The 24,132-nt window shown below is 39.3% G+C and overlaps 1 protein-coding gene across 2 annotated transcripts in view; it reads left to right on the top strand.

The window, feature by feature from the left end:
* The window catches only part of prex2 (phosphatidylinositol-3,4,5-trisphosphate dependent Rac exchange factor 2), a 352,555-nt gene that overhangs the window by 81,024 nt on the left and 247,399 nt on the right, over positions 1-24,132 (top strand). For both annotated transcript variants that reach the window (XM_033019360.1, XM_033019359.1), the window contains 4 exons: positions 8,455-8,567; positions 14,119-14,268; positions 19,535-19,679; positions 23,787-23,887. In XM_033019360.1, the coding sequence (XP_032875251.1) occupies positions 8,455-8,567; positions 14,119-14,268; positions 19,535-19,679; positions 23,787-23,887 (509 nt within the window). The remainder of the gene's footprint in view (positions 1-8,454; positions 8,568-14,118; positions 14,269-19,534; positions 19,680-23,786; positions 23,888-24,132) is intronic.

The raw sequence follows: 24,132 nt of genomic DNA, 5'->3' as shown, positions 1-24,132 counted from the left end.
TAGGTGTAGGCCATTCGGCCCTTCAAGCCAGCACCGTCATTCAATGTGATCATGGCTGATCATCCCCAATCAATATCCCGTTCCTGCCTTCTACCCATATCCCCTGACCCCGCTATCTTTAAGAGCCCTATCTAGCTCTCTCTTGAAAGTATCCTGAGAACCGGCCTCCACCGCCCTCTGAGGCAGAGAATTCCACAGACTCACAACATTCTGTGAGAAAAAGTGTTTCCTCGTCTTCGTTCTAAATGGCTTACCCCTTATTCTAAAGCTGTGTCTGGACTTCCAGCAACATCGGGAACATGTTTCCTGCCTCTAGCGTGTCCAAACCCTTAATAATCTTATGCGTTTCAATAAGATCCTCTCTCATTCTTCTAAATTCCAGCGAATACAAGCCCAGCCGCCCCATTCTCTCAGCGTATGATAGTCCAGACATCCTGGGAATTAACCTTGTAAACCTATGCTGCACTCCCTCAATAGCAAGAATGTCCTTCCTCAAATTAGGGGAACAAAACTGCTCACAATACTCCAGGTGTGGTCTCACTAGGGCCATGTACAACTGTACCTTTGCTCCTTGCTCCAATACTCGACTCCTCTTGTTATAAAGGCCAACATGCCATTCGCTTTCTTCATTGCCTGCTGTACCTGCATGCTTACTTTCATTGACTGATGAATAAGCTCCCAGATCCCATTGTACTTCCCCTTTCCCCAATTTAACATAATTTAGATAATAATCTGCCTTCATGTTTTTGCTACCAAAGTGGATAACCTCACATTTATCCACATTAAACTGCATCTGCCATGCATCTGCCCACTCACCCAACCTGTCCAAGTCACCCTGCATTCTCATAGCATCCTCCTCACAGTTCACACTGCCACCCAGCTTTGTGTCATCTGCAAATTTGCTAATGTTATTTTGAATCCCTTCATCTAAATCATTGATCTATATTGTAAATAGCTGTGGTCCCAGCACCAAGCCTTGCGGTACCCCACATTTCTAAATTGCCGAGCACCTCGTCAAAAGTTGTCTGAAGTTAAGTTTGAAGAGAAAGAAATATGTGAAGGTGATGGTGGGAAGGGTTGGAGCAGTGTATTTGCTGAATATGTACAGATGTGTCGAGTATATATTTGGTGTACCACATTATTCATCTTTAACAAGTTGAAACTATATAGTATCACATCTAATGAAATAGGATAATAATATCCTGTTCTCATAGTCTAACATAAGAACTTAACTATACCAACCTGCGGAAATATGGGCTACCAATGAAAATTAACTTTATAGGCTTTATAGCCAGGCAATTAGATTTGTGAATTTATTCTTGTAAAGTGGCTCCACTCATTTTAATTTTGATTTCAAATAATATAACTCAAACTGTAAATCCACTCTTCTCACTCTTACCCCCAAGTCTAGTTCATTCAAAAACCACTGAGTCAAGCACTGGAACAACTAATCTTTATTTTTGGATTGCACTCCAATTTCCCCAATACCAGTGGTTCTTAACCTGGGGATCATGACCCCCTATGGGGGTTGTTTGGGGCTTTCCCGGGGATCATGAAGGGGACACAAATAACATATCAATTTGTTGAGCCCATGTTTAGGAACCCAACAAAGGTACATACCACATACAGTATTTTGTTCGCTTATGCACGTACTGGTGCCAAAAAGGTTAAGAACCACTGCCCTATACGATACCTAAACCTCCGCGGGTTCGATCCTTGTATCTGCCTGGCCAAGCCCTTCAGCCTCGTACCAGCCGAAACACTCCAAATGGCAGGGCTGCCAACATTGGGTGAGAGTTGGGAGTGAGAAATTGCGAGAGACCAAGCCTGAGGGAGCATAGGGGGGGGGGGGCGTGAGAATTTGCTTGAGGGCGTGATTCTCATGCTCAAAGCCTGAGAGTTGGCAGCCCTGCAAAAGGTCACGCAGTCCCAAGCGCTCTTCCAGAAGATCGACAAAGGACCTCGCGGGGGCTGCCTTTTATAGGTCCCCAAACCTTGAGGGGCTGAACTACATAAGGGTGGTATCTTTACAATCCAATCAATCATATTAATTACAACAGTACATTATAGACAGTTCCCCAAACCAATAACAGGGTCTCTCATACATTGTTTCATGAGAAGCTTCTGGAAGAAGCTAATTTAACTTGAATAATGCAACATTTACCCTGAAATCCAAACAAACCTGCCAGGGCTTAACACTTTAGCCAATCAACAAACACCAGGGTAACTGTCTCGCAACATTATTTACAATATCTACAATTAGTTTGCAGTAATCCAATCACATCAATGCATTAAAATTTGTTTGCAGAGTTTTTATACATTTTATCAATTAAGGGGAAATGAGGATCAACACCTGGATCTTTCATCCTTACATATCAATCTGATGCCCAGACTGGTCGGCGCCAACCACAGCCTGTAAATTTCCACTGACAAAGGTTAAGCAATTCTGACAAATGCAGGGATCCTCCATTTTATGGTGTCTTTAATTTGGCCAATATTAACAAAACTAGTAAATAAATTTCATTCTAAGGAAATTACTTGTCTATTTCCCATTTTGTGTTTTAAAAAACCCCAACTTTTCTTAGTATTTGTTCTTTTTCATCATTCATGGTGGGCAGGTTGCCTCCGTTATAAAGTTGTGACTTATGTCCTGTTTCTAACACCAGACCACAGAATGTTGCACTATTGACAGAGAACAATGCAGCCAGAATAACCAACAATTGCATAAGATTTTAAATCAACGGTTTGTCTCTCCTCTCGGGTGGTTTCCTCTCATGATTGAAGAACCGTGAGGAATTTTCCCTTGAGTCTTGGCAAATATTTATTCCTTAACAATAGCTTAAAAACACATTATCCAGATATTGGATTTATGGGGTGGGACCGAGCTGGCATAAGTTGGTTATTAAATTGTTTATTGAATTTAAAAGAATATATTATCTGGGTGTATTGCATTTAGGGAACTGATAAGTTGCTAAAGAAAGAATTTCATTATTCTGTTGTCGGTACATATGACAACTAATCTCACTTCATTCTTGACTGTCATGCAGCTTTATGAAGGAGTAAATTCAAACATTTTTTAATTCAATGTGAGGCGTTTCTAATGTTTCGAGGTCATGAAAGGTGCTTCATAAATATAGTTTTTTTTTTTTTTTTTTTTAAATATTTTATTTTATTAGAAGTAAGTACAGTCATATGGCACCAAAGTGCCTAATATATATTTTCATAATACATTTTATGTACAACTTCTTTTTTTTTTTTTTGTTACACTGAAAAAAAGATTAGAATAAGAAAAAGAAGTTAGATAGTAAAGGATAGAAAGATGTGAAATATATAGTGTGTGAAAAAAGAAAACGAGTAAATGAAGAAAGTTGAGAGAGAGAATAGAGAGAAGAAAAGAAAAAAAGAGGAGATCATTATTTATAGTCTTGACCAACCCTCGTCCAGTCCTGAAACAGTTATTTTTTACAATTGTGTTGCACCATATGATTCCAAAAAAACGACGAATGGAGACCAACTCGTTATGAATTGGTCTGATTTATCCATTAGGAGGAATCGCATTTCCTCAAGATGAGCGGTGTCCAACATACTTGTAATCCACATTTTAAGCGTTGGTATTGATGTACCCTTCCAAAATTTAAGAATTAATTTTTTTGCTATTATTAAACCATAGTTAAGGAATAGATTTTGAGATGTGTTCAATTTATTCCCATGTTCCATTACGCCAAATATAATCATTTCAGTATTAGGTTCCATTCTTGTCTTGAATAATTTTGTAAATATTTCAAAAATATCATTCCAAAATCTATAAAGTTTTATGCAGGAGACTAAGGAGTGTGTTATAGTTGCCTTTTGGGCTAGACATTTATCACAAGTGGCGGATATATTTGGATAAAATTTGTTCAATCTTGTTTTTGAGTAATATAATCTATGTACAATTTTAAATTGAATTAAATTATGTCCTACATTAATTGAACATTTGTGAATATATATCAGGTATTTTTCCCATTTAACCTTCGTAATTTTTATCATTAGTTCCCGTTCCCACTCTTCTCTAAGTACCTCTGTCGATGGTAGGTCTATATTTAGAATACTATTATATAAATATGATATTAATTTTTGTGAGTCAGCTTCAATATTCATTGCCTCTTCCAATAAGTCAGGAGTTACTTTTTGATATCCTTGTATATATTTTTTCACGAAATCGCAAATCTGAAGATATTTAAAATATTGGTTGTTTTTCAATTTAAATTTTAATTGTAATTGTTGGAATGATAGTAAGTTTCCCATTTCATACATATCCCCGATCCTTCTAATTCCGAGACTTTCCCATTGGTTATATGTCTTATCAATAAGAGATGGTTTAAATAAAGGGTTATTCGCTATTGGCATTAACAGTGATAGATTTCTTAATTTTAAAGATAATTTTATTTGTTTCCAAATTCTTATTGTACCATATATAATTGGGTTTTTCTTATATATTGTGTTATTCAGTTTTTTTGGGGAGAAGAGGATCGTTCCTATATTACTAGGATGGCAATCCTCCTTCTCCATTTTTATCCATTCTGTCTGTTGGGTAGAACTATCCAACCAATAAATCATATTCTTAATATGCACTGCCCAGTAATAATACATAAAATTCGGAAGTGAAAGTCCCCCGACCTCTTTTGGTTTACATAAGTGTTTTTTTGTGATTCTATGTGATCTATAGTCCCAAATATAATTAGTAATATTAGAGTCTAATTTAAAAAAAAAGTATTTTGGTATATATACCGGTATAGATTGAAATAGGTATAGTAATTGTGGTAGGAAGATCATTTTTATTGCATTTATTCTACCTAATAATGATAAGGGAAGTGTTTTCCAAAATTTAATCAACGTATTAAGTTTATTTAATAAAGGCATGAAATTAGCATTGAATAATGCTTTATATTTTCTAGTAATCTGAATACCCAAATATTTAAATTTTTCTGTTGCGATTTTAAAGGGGAACTTCAGTAAGTGTGTAGGTTCTTGAGGTTTTAATGTCATGATTTCACTTTTATTCCAGTTTATTCTATATCCAGAAAAAGACCCAAATTCCTCTATTAAGTTTAATAAATTTGGTATGCTCGTTTGTGACTTTGTAATATATAAAAGTATATCGTCTGCATATAATGAGATTTTATTCTTTGAGTCTCTGGTATTATAGCCCTGAATATTCGGATGAATTCTTATACTTTCAGCCAGGGGTTCTATCATAAGGGCAAATAGCAGGGGTGATAGTGCACATCCCTGCCTATTACCCCTTGATAGTTGAAATTTTTGAGATAACATGTTATTAGTTAAAATTCTTGCCATCGGTTTATCATATAATAATTTTACCCATCTTATAAAATTCTCTCCCATATTAAATTTTTGTAGTACTTTATATAAGTATTGCCACTCTACCTGATCAAATGCTTTCTCTGCATCCAAAGAAATAATTGATATATCTTCTTCCTCTACTTTATGCGAGTACATTATATTAAACAGACGTCTCAGATTATTAAATGAGTATCTTTTAGGTATAAACCCCGTTTATAAATATAGTTTTTAAAGTGTTTATTAGATATGGCAGTTTAGCCATAATTACCAGCTGTCACATACAATATTCAACAGAAAAAAAGCATAATATCATAATAGTATGTCACAGTGTATGTTACAGAATAATAAAAGGCTTAGAGTGGATGTGGAAAGGATATTTCCACTGGTGGGAGAGTCCAACACCAGAGGTCATAGCCTCAGAATTAATCTGTGGAACTCATTGCCACAGAGGGTTCTGGAGGCCAAATCAGTGGATATATTTAAGGCAGAGATAGACAATTTCTTGATCAGAATGGTGTCAAGGGTTATGGGGTGAAGACGGGAAAATGGGATTAAGAGGCAAAGATCTACCACGATGGGCCGAATGGCATAATTCAACTCCTATAACTTGTGAACAATAGAATGGACTTTTTTAAACAATGACATTGAAATTGACTTATGTATGCGTGGGATGGGAACCTATTGCTCAAAACCAAAATATAATATTTTAATGAAGTGGCTGGTTTAAAAAATACTGACAGATGCTTTGCATTAATTTCCATGCTTGCCTCGTGCTACTTGCCCCTGGTGTCCAGTCTGCAGTTAAGTTAAATATTAGCCCAACATTTCCATTCATGTACAAACTTGTACGTTTGAGGACAGAAAAATGAAGCCTTTTTAATTTTATTACTTTTTCATTATTTCTTCCACCTGCTCCTTGCAGCAACTTTAAATTGCATCAAGTATATAAACCTGGGCTGGTAATTTCAGAAGAACAGCTGGTAATTTCATAAGAGCAGCTGGTAATGCATTGCATATGCTATGCATTTGTTTGAAGTTCAAAGTTTATACTTCCTGTTCTCTGATCACTTTCATTTAAAAAACCAACTCATTAGTATTAAAATAGTAGGAGTCTTAGTGAAAAGGGTATTTTTTTTAGCATTTGTTCGTGGAGTGTGGACATCATTGGCAATGCTGACAGATATTGATCATTCCTAATTGTTCTGAACTGAGCAGGTACCGAGTTGAGTTCACGATGATAATATTGGTCTGTTATGCATTCAGATCATGTCCAGATCCTATTTGCCTGCATGTCTTCTCCCTTCTCTGCAAAGATGCGAGTGGCAAAATGCTCCACGTGATTCATGAGACTCCTGAAACATTGACATGCTTCGAAGTTTCACATGGGGAGGCGCATTATTGATCACCTGACACTGATGTTTAGATTTTAATTTGTCCTGCTTGCAGGATGTTTAACGGTTGATCACATCACATATTTTTGTGATGTAAATGTAATATTTTTTTGGGGTCTTGACTGCATTTGTGTGCAAGACGCTGTTTTGTTTACACATTTTTAATTTTTGTGAAGCAGGTACAAGTATGATTTATTTTAAACTTAAAAAACAGAATGCCGGGTGAATTCAGTGGGCCAAGCATCAGTGTATAAGTTAACCCGGATATAAGAACTTTTTGGAGCCAGACCTTGCATCGGTACTGAGAGGGAAGAGGAAAGATTGTCAGCATATTGCAGTGCAAGGGCGGATGGGACAGAGGCAGGTAGGTGATAGTTGGAACCAGATGAGTAGATGCAACCAGGATGAGGGAGAAGCATGTGGGGAGGATTGGAGGGGAAAGCAACGGGAACAAAGGGAGAAGAAAACTAGGTATACAGGTGCGTATGTATGAGAGAAAAATACTCAGGGTGAGGTTACCTGAAACATTCTCTGTGAGTTACTCCAGCTTTTTGTGTCTATCTTCGGTTTAAACCAGTGTCTGCAGTTCCTTCCTACACATTCTGCTTTTTACGCCAGATTTTAATATCTGCAGCCTCTTGTTTTCTTAGATACATTTTTGGCTATCTTTATTTAGAATTTTTTTTTCATTGTTCATAAGTTAATGGCTTGCGAACTGAAATGTATAGTTTTATTTAGTGAGCGCGCATTGTACTCCACTTTGTACCCATTTTATCACATTGAAGAAGAAGAAACGTGTGTCAAATCAGGTTTTTAAAACTCAAATTTATTTAAAGATGACCAATGTGAGTGACGTCTCCATTCTCCCTTCACTTCCTTCCCTATTTCTTTAACATGTTGTTCACTTACTTTCCTCCAATAGTCAAATCTGGAGAAGAGGTTCTGTACTTCATTATTACTGCAGCAAGACATCAGTTACATTGCAAGCATGAAAAGTAATTTTGTAAAAATTCTATTAAACTGTTGATCCTCCTCTGAAGTTGCATAGGAATCTACCATTGTTTAATTGCATAGGAAAATTCTAGAATAAATAATTTACTGCTTTCCTACATATTGTGTCAAACGCATGCAGGAAAGCATCAGGTGGTGGGTATAAAGTGCTATTCCAAATCCTGTCTTAATTTAAATGGGAGGTGCAGTGTCACAGCAATAGAGTTGTTGCCTTACAGCGGCAGAGACCTGGGTTCAATCCAGACTGTGGGTGCTGTCTCCATGGCGTTTATACCTTCTCCCTGTGATTGCATCAAGCAGCATATGTGGATGGAGAAACGAGGAACAAGGCGTCATTGAAAGTTTGCAACCTAAACCATTAGCTTTGTTTCTCTGCCACATCTGATGAATATTCTGGCTTTTTCTATTTTTTAAATCAGATTTCTAACATTTGCATGTGTTTGGTTTTGTGAAAATTGTGGCTTTACAGGTAATATTAATTTTACATTTACAACTTCATAATCTAAAATCATCAGTTCATTTAAATACTATTCTTGTGCTCAATGAATTCTTATATTGAATACATAATGTGATTATGCCCTTGATAATACAGGAATACATTAACACTCCATAAAACTAAACATAAACACAATTAGAATTTACTCTAGAAAGGAGGTAAAATGTTGGTTTGTGACCTGTTAAATAAAGGATGCAATACTTAAACTTGCAGGCGTTTAAAGAATACCACACACACAAAGAAAGTAGCTGATGGACATCGGTATCTTTTTCGTGGCAGAATAAATACAGAGATCATGGAAGTGGAAAATGTTGATGATGGAACAGGTAATTATTTTTTACTTTGCTTAAACTATGTTTAAGGATTTTATTTATTTCTGTAATGGATTCAAAATGTCGCCAACTACAAATATTACCTTGGAGGGAACATCAATGCAAATAAATAACATTTATTTTTGCAGAAAATGAAATATTAATTTCAAATATTCATAAATTGTTTTTTTGGCTCAAAATTCCAGCATCTGTAATTTCTACATCTCTAGCCTTAAACATTAACTTTGTTTCTCTCTCAGTAAATGCTGCTTGTCCTTCCGCGTATTTGCAGTTATTCCTGTTTTTATTCTAAACTGGCCGACAGTTCCCCGAGTTCTCTCTCTTTCTTTATTAATGGAAGAACTAATGTAAGTTTACAATCACTGTTCAAGCACTAGCATAATACAATTGTTTAGAAATATTTTGGTTGGGATAAAAAAATACTTTATCATGGGAATAAATAGTGTTCATGCACATTCATTTACATATTATTATGTATTTCAATTAATCTACATCAATTAACCACTGAACTCACTTATTTTCATTCAGAACTTTCATTTTTTCAGAGATATAACTGACTAGAATCATGACCTTCACCAATTTGGTGGTTGGAACATTATGACGAATGCAATGTCAACATTGAAACATGGAAAATATCCGTAATTGGGTGGGATTTAGAAAACAGCGTTGTTATTTTCAGGGAAATTCTGAGCTTTTACCCACAGGACGTTTTTTCTTTGATTTGCATTCTCCTCAAGGATGTGGGGGAGGGAGAGGGAAACCCAAAAATGTTTGGCTGGTTTGGCAGATTTTAGAATTAACCTGTAAACATAGCTAGGCAGGAAAACTCTGGTCATTTTAGAGATTATAGTTACAATCTGATAAATTCTGCATTGACGATAAAGCATCCTAGAAAACTTTTTAAACACAATATGTGCATTAATTCCTTCTAAGTGCAGAAAACAGAATTGTCATAAAAATATAGAGAGAATTGGGCATAAGTTAAAGAAAAACAGTTTATCATTGAGGTATTTTTACATAGCATTTGAGCACCTGATATTGTGATAATCTAAATCATTTTGTGCATTATGAAAGTAATGGTGTTGTGATTATAAATGTTTTTTACAAATGTTTCATCCACGGATTAATACTGGGAAACGTTTGGCCTCTGATACCATTTTAATAAGATTTGCCTAACACTTTATGTGCAAGACAAAATTTGCAGCTGTTCAGACATTTAGAAGGAAAATATTTCTAAGAGAATTGTTCACCTTGATATTTTCCACTTTGTTCTTGAGGATTCTTGATTAGTCATTTAGATTAGTTTAGTTTGTAGATACAGCGCAGAAAACAGGTCCTTGGCCCACCGGGTCCGTGCCGACCAGCGATCCCTGCATATTAACACTATCCTACAGCCACTGGGGACAATTTTTACATATACCAAGTCAATTAACCTACAAACCTGTACGTCTTTGGGGTGTAGGAGGAAACCGAAGATCTCAGAGAAAACCCACGCAGGTCACAGGGAGAACGTGCAAACTTCGTACAGACAAAATGCTATGAATAAAAGTCACAATTTGTAGATGTTAGGGAAATGGTGGAAAGAATTGCTCTGTGTACATGAATTGTTTTGTTCACTATAATATTCAGCACAATTTAAAAATGTTACAACCTTATTACACAGAATAACCAAGGCAACAATTCTCTAACAGCTGAGGCTGTTCAGGTAAATAAATTAAAAAACAAAGAAAACACATAGAAACATAGAAAATAGGTGCAGGAGTAGGCCATTCGGCCCTTCGAGCCTGCACCGCCGTTCAATATGATCATGGCTGATCATCCAACTCGGTATCCTGCACCTGCCTTCTCTCCATACCCCCTGATCCCTTTAGCCACAAGGGCCACATCTAACTCCCTCTTAAATATAGCCAATGAACTGGCCTCAACTACCTTCTGTGGCAGAGAATTCCAGAGATTCACCACTCTCTGTGTGAAAAACGTTTTTCTCATCTCGGTCCTAAAAGATTTCCCCCTTATCCTTAAACTGTGACCCCCTTGTTCTGGACTTCCCCAACATCGGGAACAATCTTCCTGCATCTAGTCTGTCCAACCCCTTAAGAATTTTGTACGTTTCTATAAGATCCCCCCTCAATCTTCTAAATTCTAGTGAGCACAAGCCGAGTCTATCCAGTCTTTCTTCATATGAAAGTCCTGACATCCCTGGAATCAGTCTGGTGAACCTTCTCTGTACTCCTTCTATGGCAAGAATGTCTTTCCTCAGATTAGGAGACCAAAACTGTACGCAATACTCCAGGTGTGGTCTCACCAAGACCCTGTGCAACTGCAGTAGAACCTCCCTGCCCCTATACTCAAATCCTTTTGCTATGAATGCTAACATACCATTCGCTTTCTTCACTGCCTGCTGCACCTGCATGCCTACTTTCAATGACTGGTGTACCATGACACCCAGGTCTCGTTGCATCTCCCCTTTTCCTAGTCGGCCACCATTCAGATAGTCTACGTTCCTGTTTTTGCCACCAAAGTGGATAACCTCACATTTATCCACATTATACTGCATCTGCCATGCATTTGCCCACTCACCCAGCCTATCCAAGTCACCTTGCAGCCTCCTAGCATCCTCCTCACAGCTAACACTGCCCCCCAGCTTTGTGTCATCCGCAAACTTGGAGATGTTGCATTCAATTCCCTCGTCCAAATCATTAATATATATTGTAAATAGCTGGGGTCCCAGCACTGAGCCTTGCGGTACCCCACGTCACTGCCTGCCATTGTGAAAAGGACCCGTTTACTCCTACTCTTTGCTTCCTGTCTGCCAACCAGTTCTCCATCCACATCAATACTGAACCCCCAATACCGTGCACTTTAGGTTTGTATACTAATCTCTTATGTGGGACAGATAAATAGAGAGAGAGAGAGAGTCATTGTTCATTGTAATATTATGGTTTTGTGTGCCGATTGCGATCGAATCCTTCACCATTTACACAAAGGGTAGTGGGTGTATGGAACATAGAAACATAGAAAATAGGTGCAGGAGTAGGCCATTCGGCCCTTCGAGCCTGCACCGGCATTCAATATGATCATGGCTGATCATCCAACTCAGTATCCTGTACCTGCCTTCTCTCCATACCCCCTGATCCCTTTAGCCACAAGGGCCACATCTAACTCCCTCTTAAATATAGCCAATGAACTGGCCTCAACTACCTTCTGCGGGAGAGAATTCCAGAGATTCACCACTCTCTGTGTGAAAAAAGTTTTCCTCATCTCGGTCCTAAAAGATTTCCCCCTTATCCTTAAACTGTGACCCCTTGTTCTGGAACAAGCTGCCTGAGGAGGTAGTTGAGGCAGGGACTATCCCAACATTTGAGAAATAGTTAGACAAGGTACATAGGACAGGTTTGGAGGTATATGGACCAAATGCATGAAGATGGGACTAGTGTAGCTAGGACATGTTGGCCGGTGTGGGCAAGTTGGGCCGAAGGGCCTGTTTCGACACTGTATCACTCTGACTCAATGAATCAAAAACATTTCTTCTTAGTTCTTCATGTGTTACTTGCCGTCACATTGAGGCAGTTGGACACGTGCAGTGACATCAACACATGCCTTGACTTTAATTACACAAAATTCATTTGTATACTTATGGGCAGTGAATGGCACTGAATACAAACATCAAAGCTAAGATTAACCTGATAATCTAAGATAATCTAAGATTAACCTGATAACCTAAAATAAGACCGATTTCAGCAATAGTTAAATGGGACCTCGCTTTCTGGTTTGCTTTACAGAATCAGGGGTATTGATTTTTGGAATCCTCTGACTCTTTCTACCATTTAAATAACACAATTGGTATGCAGTGGAATACATTCTTCTGGTTTGGGACAATTCCACGTTTAACACCACATGAGACAACGCATGATATTTTGATAATATTCAATTTACCACCTTGAACATTCATTCCTACCATCTCGGGTGCATTGTGGCTGGAATGTATGATTTTTTTAAATCATGTACAGAGTAGAATAGATTGCTAACACCAATAAAATACAGATGGTTGGTCTATTGAAAATGTTTATTTTCAGGAAAGTATACAGTCTTGGGTAAAGTCAGAGATCTGAATATGCACAAACTTGCTGATTGTGGTAAATTTCCTGTTGTGAAATACGTTTGAGAGTTTTAATTAAATGGAGACCTGGTTGGAATTCAACCTATGACTGCCTTCCAACGAAGCCTTCTATCCAACTAGAATGGCTTGTGGTCTGATAGAAGGCTTTCTGAAATTGTTTATAGCCTTGCATAAAGTCTGACCAACATCTGGTGGCAAGCAAGGAAAGGAAGGGATCCAATCCCTAGCTCTATTGGGTGGTGTGTGATTTGATCCTTGATTCTCAGTTTGATTCTGAGGGAGTTGATCCTATTGCAAGGTAGACCCTGATCCTGGGGTGAGTGATCAATCCACAGCTACTCTGATTCCCTATTTGTGGGTGGTTAGTTCCAGGGGATGATGGGTGTATTCCCAACCTGATGGCAGCAAAGCAGGCCAACCTGGAAGAATGGAATGGATAACTTATTTGTGGGCCAAAGGCAGAACTGAAAGGCTTCTCAACATTTCCTTGAAGCTATCCTCGATGTCCTCCTTGGGAACCAAACAAATTGCAAGGGAAGTCATCTGTGATTCTTCCAGCTTTAATGTAATATTTGAACAGCCCAAACCATTCCGTGGGAGTAGGTTTGTCGCCTGTACATTGCCCTGCTTTTCTCTGAAGTGGGATATTTGGAAATGGATTTGAGGTTTAGTATTTTTTTACTTTTCTGCCAAGTCAAAGCCACCAGTTTTCCCTGAATAAAGCATCCCTCGTGCATCCCAGAAAATATTATCTTGTAATTTATCACTGTTTGAAATTAAGTGGTTGGGATTTTTCAGTTATGTCTGCAAAGTCATGCCCTAGACCAAGGGTTCCCAACCTGAGGTAAATTTACCCGCCAGGGGGTAAATTTGTTGATTCTGGATTTGTCCATATTTTTTCTCATTGACTGACTGTGTTTGGTTCTGGTATATCGGTATCTATTCATCATTAGTTGTTCTTAAATAAGTGAAGTAACATTGTTACGTGCTATTAAAGTTGCCAGGGGGTAAAGGGGACGAAAAGGTTGAGAAACCTGCCCTAGACTGAAATAAGAACAATATTGCATTGTGTTATTTAAGAAATATTATGTTGTGCCATATCATTTGATCTGATCCTTGAGTCAGATTTCCTGGAATATGAAAAAGTGAAACTTGACTGATGAGAAAATGGTGACATTACTGATGTAATTTGTCTATTTTCCATATTAATGTTGAACAGTGTAATGTTCTTGAATTTATGATGGACAATAAGTGGATGATACGGAGTAATTCAACATCTCTTGTTACTTTACACCATGGCCCTATATTGTGGATAATCAAAGAAGTAGAAATGGCTTTCCAGAACGTGTGATATTTAAAAATGTTTTCTTTTGAGATTTGGAATATAAAACAATGTTGTGTATAATTAGTTGTTGTTTTCTCCAGCGGATTATCATAGCAGTGGCCACACTGTGATCAATGGTTGGAAAATACATAACACTGCCAAAAATAAATGGTTTGTCTGCATGGCCAAGTCATCAGAAGACAAGCAGAAATGGCTGGAGGCCTTTCTAAAGGAGCGAGAAAGAAGAAAGAGTAAGCTGTATAATTTTACACTTCCTTAAGCATTAATGAATCTCTTTGAGTTTCTTGGTACTGCTGCCCTCTGACCTCCTATCCTCTTTCAACCCACGACACTTCAATCCTCACACCTGCTTCTCTCTGGATACACTCCTAGCTGTGTTCTGGCCTGAGGCTTTCAAGTGCAGTCATGAACTTGACTATGCACCTGGCCATATTCTGGCATCTTTTGCTACCGACCACACAACCTGCCCTTGCTTTTGCCCATTTTCCCTCTGCCAGTGATTTCAGGGTGTTCTGCCCAGCCATTGTTGAGACAGAAGCAGGTGAGTGTCGCTGCAAACGACAGTCATCCCTTAGTCAGTAAACTCATGGTCTGCTGGAAATGTAATGATATATGTTGTCCCGTATGCTTCTGGGACTACTTGTATAGAGCAATTGTTTTTTATTTAGGATCTGGTTGTTGCATGCAAGACCAACTTTTATTGCCCATCCTTGATTGTCTTGGAGAAGGTGGCAATGATCTGCCTTTTTGAACTGATGCAGTCATTAAAATAAAGGAATCCCCACAGTCCTGTTGAGAGGCAAATTCTCGGATTTAGATCCAACGACAAAGAACCAGTGATATATTTCCAAGTCAAGATGGTGTACAACTTGAGAGGGATCCAGCAGGTCTTGATCCTCTTTGGTTATGGTTTGGTGATTGCTGTCTGACTAGCCTGGGTGATTGACTGCCATGCATTTTATATATGGTACATACCGCAGTCATTGTGTGCAGCAGTGAATGTTTAGGATGGTTAACGCAAGGCCAAGCAATTAGCTACATTGTGCTGGATTTTATTGAGCTTCCCTGAAAGCTGGTGCTGCTCTTATCTAAATAAGTGCATGGCATTCCTTCAGTCTCCTGACTTGTGCTCTGTAAATGATCTAAAAGACTGTGGCGTCAACTGTGTAGGAAGGAACTGCAGATGCTGGTTTACACCGAAGATAGACACAAAATGCTAGAGTAACTCAGCGGGACAGGCAACATCTATGGAGAGAAGAAATCGGTGATGTTTCGGGTCGAGACCCTTGTTCAGACTGGGCAGGTTACCTAGCCTCTGCTCTGCTTCTGTAGCCATAGTATATATGTGGCCTGTGTAGTTGAGTTTCTGGTCAATAGTGAGCCCCGGGATATTCATTGCTAGTAATACCATTGAATGTTGAGGGTAGGTGATTGTGCTCTCTCTTATGGAGTATGGTCATTGTTGATAACTTATGTGGTGCAAACATATCTTGCCAGTTATCAGCCCATGGCTGAATGTTGTCTAGATTTTACTGCCTCTTGTCATGGGCTGCTTCATTTACTAAGGCACTACAAATGTAATTTAACATGATGCAAACATCAACTAACATCCCAATTGTGAAATTTATGATCAAAAGAAGATAGATGGGGCGAGATCACTGTCCTAAATAAGTCATGTAGTGATGTCTTGAAAGTGTGATGATTGAACAGCAATAACACTCCCATCCATTGGCGGATAACTGAACCCTAATCAATGCCTTTGCTCAGGCTGACATTCCCAATACCGAGCTTCTAATTTCACGCACGTGTACGATGAAAAGGCCGTGCCATTCACATGCCCAACACGAGTCCCGAAACAGACATTGCCAGAGGAAAGGTTGTAATATACTCACTGACTCTGGGGAATCCCATGATGACTCAAAGTGGAGAAACACCATTCAGGATTCAAACACCATTCAACACTGATGACCTTGAGCACATGTGCCGGAAGCCCGACTTAAATGGTGAAAGAAACACACAACTTACAAACTGCTCATCCATTTATTTAAAAAAAACCTTTGTGCAGAAGATGTGTGTCCCACACTGGCCTCATCTGTCACAGGTCCCGGAGTGGAAGCAAGTTTTCAGGGCTGCCTAAGAAGGGAAATTAATTTATAGTGAATTCATTGTTGTTTGTATCTCAGCCTTTTTGTATTTTTTCCTCTGATTTGAACTCAGTACATTTTTGTGTGTTAAGATTTAGGCCATGAGGTATTTAGATTTAGATTTTTAGAAAAGCTCATGGTTTTTTCTGTGGAAGATGTCACAAAATGCTGGAATAACTCAGCGGGACAGGTAGCATCTCTGGATAGAAGGAATGGGTTACCTTTCGGGTCAAGACCCTTCTTCAGAAGAAGGGCCTTGACCCGAAACGTCTGAAGAAGAGTCTCTACCCGAGACATAACCCATTCCTTCTATCCAGAGATGCTGCCTGTCTCACTGAGATACTCCAGCATTTTATGTCTATCTTTGGTGTAAACCAGCATCTGCAGTTCCTTTCTGCACATCCTGTTTTTTTCTATAATTGGTTTAAAATGAAATGAGGTACTGAAATAAAGAAAATATATTTCTGCTTTTACTATGGATCTGATATTCTGGCCTTTAACATTTTATGCTGTTAGTGGTATTTGGCTATTAATTGTGGCCCAAATAACAAACTTATACCCTCTGTTTTCATTGGGGTCAGTCAGATAGAAAGAAACAAATAATCTAAGGAAATATCCCTAACACATTATTCCAGCTGCAAAATAAACATTTATTTTGTTTTTATCCCTTCCACATAAAATGTTGCCTCTTTCTCCAATTTTGCTTAATTTTCTGATCCTGCTCTATTATGTTCAGCCAAATCAAACAATTTTATGAGAATACCACATTTTTGCTAATGGTGTATTTCCTGAATGTTAGTCATTGAGTTAAGGACCTGTCCCACTTACGCGACCTTGGCTCGCAAATTACACGACCTCGTGGTCGCTTGAGGCTTATGGGAACCTTATGGCCTGGCGGGGCCGGTCCCACTTCGAAGCGCGGAGTTGTGCAGAGCTGGTCCTGACATCGGGCTCCGAAATTCTTGCAGTGGCCGAAATCTTTGCGCGCCAACGTCCTGTCGGCACACAGGCGCATTGCGGTCATACGCAGCGTCTTGATGTCGTACACACCTCACCGCCCGGCATGGCATTGTGTGATGACGTCACCGCCCGACGCCGTGCGACGCCCAAATTCAGTCGGCACGTCTCCTGCCCAGCTGATTGGTGAGCATGACGCAAATGACGTCACGCGCCAACTTAGCGCATACTTATCGCGTACTTAGCGCGAACTTCGCTGACCTCCGCTTCCGTTTGGTCGCGCCAAATGCACGCAATCGCATGCAAGTGGGACAGGCCCTTAAGAGAGCAAATGGATTAAAATAAAGTGCAAGGGAACACATTCATATCCTGAAACTCTGGAATTCCATTTTGTAGTTCAACTCTGTCCATGCATGATTAAATAATTCAATAGTGGAATTTGTAGTGTGGTCAGCTATTATGGTGCACACCAGAGAGGGATATGTAAGGATTTTTTAACACTGATATCATGTAAGGCATTTTGATGCCTTAACCTTTGGGCAATTGAAAATGTAGCTTTTTCAAAATTGACTCTTCCAATCTAAAATTGGACAGTTCCGAGTGGACTGCAATAGATTGTTTTCATCATTCAAAGGAGAAGTTGTTTTGTTTAACTATCCTGGTTTGCAAATGTCACTTTTCTGGCATGGCTGACAATTTAAAAAACATTTTGTATCATTAAATTACAAAGGGAAAATGTTCTCATAGCATTCACAGTTTGCCAGAAGAATATATTCAGATTTCTAACATTGCTCCATTGGTACAACTATTCTGACTGAGTCAGAGTCAGTGTGGAAACAGGCCCTTCGGCCCAACTTGCCCACGCTGACCAACATATCCCATTTATCTTCCTGCGTTTTGCCCATATTCCTCTAAACCTGTCCTATCCATGTACCTACCTAATTGTTTCTTAAACATTGCGATAGTCCCTGCCTCAACTACCTCCTCCAGCAGCTCGTTCCTTACACCCACCATTCTTTCAATGAAAAAGTTACCCTTCAGATTACTATTGAATCCTTTCCCCTTCACCTTAAACTTATGTCCTTTGTTCTCGATTCCCCTACTCTGGGCAAGAGACTCTGTGCATCTACCAGATTTATTCCTCTCGTGATTTTATACACCTCTATAAAATCAGCCCTCATTATCCTGCGCTACATGGAATAGAGTCCCTGCCTGTTCAACCTCTCCCTATAGCTCAGACCCTCGAGTCCTGGCAACATCCTCGTAATTTTTCTGTGTATCCTTTCCAGCTTGATAACATCGTTCCTATAACATGGTGCCCAGAACTGAACACAAAACTCTAAATGAGGCTTCACCAACGTCTAATATAACTGCAACATGACCTCCCAACTATACTGAATACTCTGACAGACGAAGGCCAATGTGCCAAAAGTCTTTTTGACCTATCTATCTATTTGTAATGCTACATTCATGGAACTCCTAGATCCCTCCGCTCTGCAACACTCCCCAGAGCCCTATCATTCACTGCGTATGTCCTGCCCATGTTACGCAAGGACATGCATGTCCTGAGTTCTTGTCAGCCCAATTTTAAAAACATCCTACTTTCCCGATGTTCATTTTCCTTCAATCAACCTACTCCAACTAAAGTTAGTCTTGATTTCATACCCTCAAAGTTGGCCAATTTAGCATTTAAGCTCGTGGGCCCTCTCTGCCCCTATCCATAACTATCTTGAACCTAATCGAACATTGGTCCCAAAAGGATAATCTACGAACACATCATTGAGATTTATCAATAGATTGAGAGTGTTTATTTATTATATGCACCAGATAGATATATAAACCGAATCAATGACATTCTTTACATGCACATTCGGCACAAGGTGATTGATACAGGTGTCAGAGGTTATGGGGAGAAGGCAGGAGAATGGTGTTAGGAGGGAGAGATAGATCTGCAATGATTTAATGGCATATTAGACTTGATAGGCCGAAAGCCTAATTCTACTTCTATTCCTTATGACTGTATGACAAAAATAAATATACAACAAATTATCAGTTATTTTAAGTAAAGTAGACCATGAAAGTACTGGCAGTAGTAAAAACAAATGTACATAGAACACCCATAATAGTTTCTGACTAGTATAGTTTAAACTCATGCTGGAGCTGAACAATGGGCATTGAAATTATTTTTGAAGTTACATGCCGGAACCATGTTTTTCCATGCACGGTAGCCGAGAAATGATTGCCATACTGCTCTCCTCCACTCTACAAGTTTAACGTGTTTATAAAGGCGAAGCATCCATTTTAATCTCTGATGTAACAACCCATTATTTTTTTCTAGGAACGTGAAATAATGAAACGTTTTGAAAAGTAAAGTATGTTGGATTGTTCTTCCTAGGTCTGAAACTTGGCGTGGAACAAGATACCTGGATGATGATCTCTGAAAAAGGGGAAAAGCTTTACCATATGCTGTGTAAACAGGAAAATTTGATCAAAGACCGAAAAAGGAAACTCAGTACATTTCCAAAATGCTTCTTGGGCAGGTAGGATATGGAATTTTATTGTCATCTATTGGGGCAATATCATAAATCACTTTTTTTTCCATTCTGGCAGTTTTCTCTCCTTTGCTTCTCTTTTGAAAATGTTTGGACAGGCATATGATAAATTCAGCATGGCATTCACTGTGATTGAAAACTCTGATTGTTATGCGACTGTTGGGTGCTTAAAGGCTACTTCAGAGAAGGTGCCATGGTAATTGAACTTCTCTCATCCAATTCTCTTGCACATCCATAATGTCTGACACCAGTGATACGGAAAAGGAAAACAATCAATATGTTTTGGTAACTGATGGCACCGACACTTACATAGAAACATAGAAAATAGGTGCAGTAGTAGGCCATTCGGCCCTTCGAGCCTGCACCGCCATTCAATATGATCATGGCTGATCATCCAACTCAGTATCCTGTACCTGCCTTCTCTCTATACCCCCTGATCCCTTTTGCCACAAGGGCCACATTTAACACCCTCTTAAATTATAGCCAATGAACTGGCCTCAACTACCTTCTGTGGCAGAGAATTCCAGAGATTCACCACTCTCTGTGTGAAAAATGTTTTTCTCATCTCGGTCCTAAAAGATTTCCCCCTTATCCTTAAACTGTGACCCCTTGTTCTGGACTTCCCCAACATCGGGAAAAATCTTCCTGCATCTAGCCTGTCCAACCCCTTAAGAATTTTGTAAGTTTCTATAAGATCCCCCCTCAATCTCCTAAATTCTAGTGAGTACAAGCCGAGTCTATCCAGTCTTTCTTCATATGAAAGTCCTGACACCCCAGGAATCAGTCTGGTGAACCTTCTCTGTACTCCCTCAATGGAAAGAATGTCTTTACTCAGATTAGGAGACCAAAACTGTACGCAATACTCCAGGTGTGGTCTCACCAAGACCCTGTCCAACTGCAGTGGAACCTCCCTGCTCCTATACTCAAATCCTTTTGCTATGAATGCTAACATACCATTCACTTTCTTCACTGCCTGCTGCACCTGCATGCTTACTTTCAATGACTGGTGTACCATGACACCCAGGTCTCGTTGCATCTCCCCTTTTCCTAATCGGCCACCATTCAGATAATAATCTACTTTCCTGTTTTTGCCACCAAAGTGGATAACCTCACATTTATGCACATTATACTGCATCGGCCATGCATTTGCCCACTCACCCAGCCTATCCAAGTCACCTTGCAGCCTCCTAGCATCCTCCTCACAGCTAACACTGCCCCCCAGCTTCGTGTCATCAGCAAACTTGGAGATGTTGCATTCAATTCCCTCGTCCAAATCATTAATATATATATTGTAAATAGCTGGGGTCCCAGCACTGAGCCTTGCGGTACCCCACTAGTCACTGCCTGCCATTGTGAAAAGGACCCGTTTACTCCTACTCTTTGCTTCCTGTCTGCCAGCTAGTTCTCTATCCACATCAATACTGAATCCCCAATACCGTGTGCTTTAAGTTTGTATACTAATCTCTTATGTGGGACCTTGTCGAAAGCCTTCTGAAAGTCCAGATATAACACATCCACTGGTTCTCCCATATCCACTCTACTAGTTACATCCTCGAAAAATTCTATAAGATTTGTCAGACATGATTTACCTTTCATAAATCCATGCTGAATTTGTCCAATGATTTCACCACTTTCCAAATGTGCTGCTATCCCATCTTTAATAACTGACTCAAGCAGTTTCCTCACTACCGATGTTAGACTAACTGGTCTGTAATTCCCCGTTTTCTCTCTCCCTCCCTTTTTAAAAAGTGGGGTTACATTAGCTACCCTCCAATCCTCAGGAACTACTCCAGAATCTAATTTGTACCAGAGCTGAGATCAGTTTAAAAAGTAGAGGGAAGATTAATGTTGAAAGATTATTGGCTGTACTTCTATACTCGATAAAATGCTATTTACCCCGAGTGTTTCTGGCACTCCTGCTCCTGCCCTTATTGAATCTGCACCCATATGAGCTGATTATACAAATATTATGTAAGCAACATTTTGTCATTATTTATTCAATTTGTTGAAATCATATATCATTGGCAAGACCAGCATCTATAATTCATTCCTCATTGTTCCTGGTGGTGTGGTGCCATCTTAGACTGCTGAAGATGTGCCTACAGTGCCTTTTTGACGGGATTTCCAAGATTTAGATCCAACAATGAAGAATGGCGGGCAATTTATTTTCAAATCAGTGGAATGTATGTTCTGGAGTGGGTTCTGCAGGTGGTGCTCTTCACTTTAGGTGAGAGAAGTGGCACGTATGGGAGGTGTAACATGGTCAATAAATACACTGCTTTGTAAATGGTACACACGACAGACACTGTGCTCCAGGGAAGGAAGGAGGGAAGAAATGTTTTGGGCTGTTTATGGTATACCAGTCACGACTGTTGGTTTATCCAGAATGGGTCACAAAAAATACTTGCCTTTGATTTCATTTTGTTAAAGAGAATGTTTCAGTTTCTCAAAGCGACTTTTAAAATCATCTGTAACACTTTCTCTTTTTCCTTTCTGGTGATGAAGTGATGCTTGTTTCAATGTCTAAGGTCAGTGTAAAAAAAATTGTGTGGGCAGCCTACTGTGTTGGGATGACCTGAGTTCTGCAGGGGAAGCTTGATGTTGGGGATGATGATCTGGAAAGGAACATTTGTCTATCCTATGAGTGCATTTTGCAGAGGTAGCATTGTTGGGTCAGAGCTTTCAGATGCCTAATGCAGCTTATCTCAGGCACATAAGAGGCCAGGCATGACTGTTGCCTGTCGGATTATGAACATGCCGAGCATGAAAAGCACTTACTCTCAATAATGGGAAGTTAGTTGGCACAGTGGATTTTGTTACTGATGTCCACCTTTATTGAGAAATAGTTCTTGAAGTATGGAAGTGATCCACGTTTTCTGGGGTCTTGGTATGGATCTTGATTTTGGAGGATGGTGTGTGGCAGTGCCAGTTTTGACATAACATCTTTGTCTTCTGGATGTTTAGTGTTAATGTGTGGGGGCTATTCTATTGAACATAAGAAGCTTGTACTTCTAGAATTTACACATGGATGAGCTGTCTGAAAAGTGTAAATTGCTGACTATGATTGGGATGACCTGAGTTCTGCAGGGGAAGTGAGAAAGGATTCCTATTTGTTCTGTAGTGTAATTTTACTCCAGCAGGGAGCTTTATAGAAGTGAAGTCCATGCCTATTGCACTAAGGAAGATTGAGAAGAGGAGTAGGGCTTGTAATAGTGACCTTTTCCAAGAAAGGATATGGTCTAGTAGGAGAAATGACAGACACAATAAGATGGAGTAACACAGCGGGCCAGACAGCATCTCTGGAGAAAAGGAATAGGTGATGTTTCTGGTACAGACCCTTCTTCAGACTGAGTTGGGATAAAGGGAAACAAGAGACGGTGAAGCAGAGAGATATATTACAAGTGAATGTAAGATACGACTCAGTCTGAAGAAGGGTCTTGAAAAGTCACCTATTCTTTTTCTCTAGAGATGCTGTCTGACCTGCTGAGTTACTCCAGGTTTTTGTGTCTATCTTCAGTTTAAACCAGCATCTGCAGTCCCTTCTTACACATCAAGAATCCATGTAAGTGGTGGAAATTGGCCAGCTCCTTGGATATCCAACACTTTTTGTACCAGAGTTTGAGGGAATCTAGAGGCATGAGGCTTAATGATGTCACAGCAGTGTGTTGTAATCTGAGAAACCATTACATTTGTCCCAACTCTCTTGGAGCTGGAAAAATCAGTAATGAGAAACAGGCTTCTTCCTCCACAGAAACATCCATGCAGGATCAATGAATGGAGGCCGGAGCTGGGTAGATCAGAGTGCTTTAGGGCAGAACAGAAGAGAAACATTTGGACATTTATTAAACCAACCATAACAATGTTTTACTGTCCTGAACTACCTGAATATACATGATGTTGTCAATGATGTTTAAAGTTTGCAGTGGAACCGGCCAATCAAGCCCTATTATAGTGATTTGAATTCTATGAAATCTTGACAAAATGAACTGCAGAATTATGAAGGGTGGGTGAATGACTTTTTGAGATCAATAATATTTTAATAGGGACAAAATATTTAAGACCTGCTTTATATTTCTTGTTGCTTTGACACTTTAGTGAGTTTGTTGCATGGCTGATGGAAATTAAAGAGATCAGTAAACCCGAAGAAGGAGTTCATCTGGGTCAAGCACTGTTGGAGAATGGAATCATCCATCATGGTGAGTGACTATGCAGTTAACACTTGGATGATTGAACATTTGATGGGTGTAGCAATAACCCATCATTATTTTTATTTATTTATTTAAATACTTTATTGATCCCCTCAGGGAAATTCAGATGTTTGACATCAGATTAGTTTGACCTTATCCTGGCTGAATGGGGTAAAAAGTAGTCAAAACGCACAAGCCAATGAAAAATTATTTTTTGTAAGAAGCCTGAGCAAATGCCACACCACAAGTAAACA

Source organism: Amblyraja radiata, chromosome 4, assembly GCF_010909765.2.
Source record: "Amblyraja radiata isolate CabotCenter1 chromosome 4, sAmbRad1.1.pri, whole genome shotgun sequence".
NCBI lineage: Eukaryota > Metazoa > Chordata > Chondrichthyes > Rajiformes > Rajidae > Amblyraja > Amblyraja radiata.
This window is presented reverse-complemented; position numbering and strand designations above follow the sequence as displayed.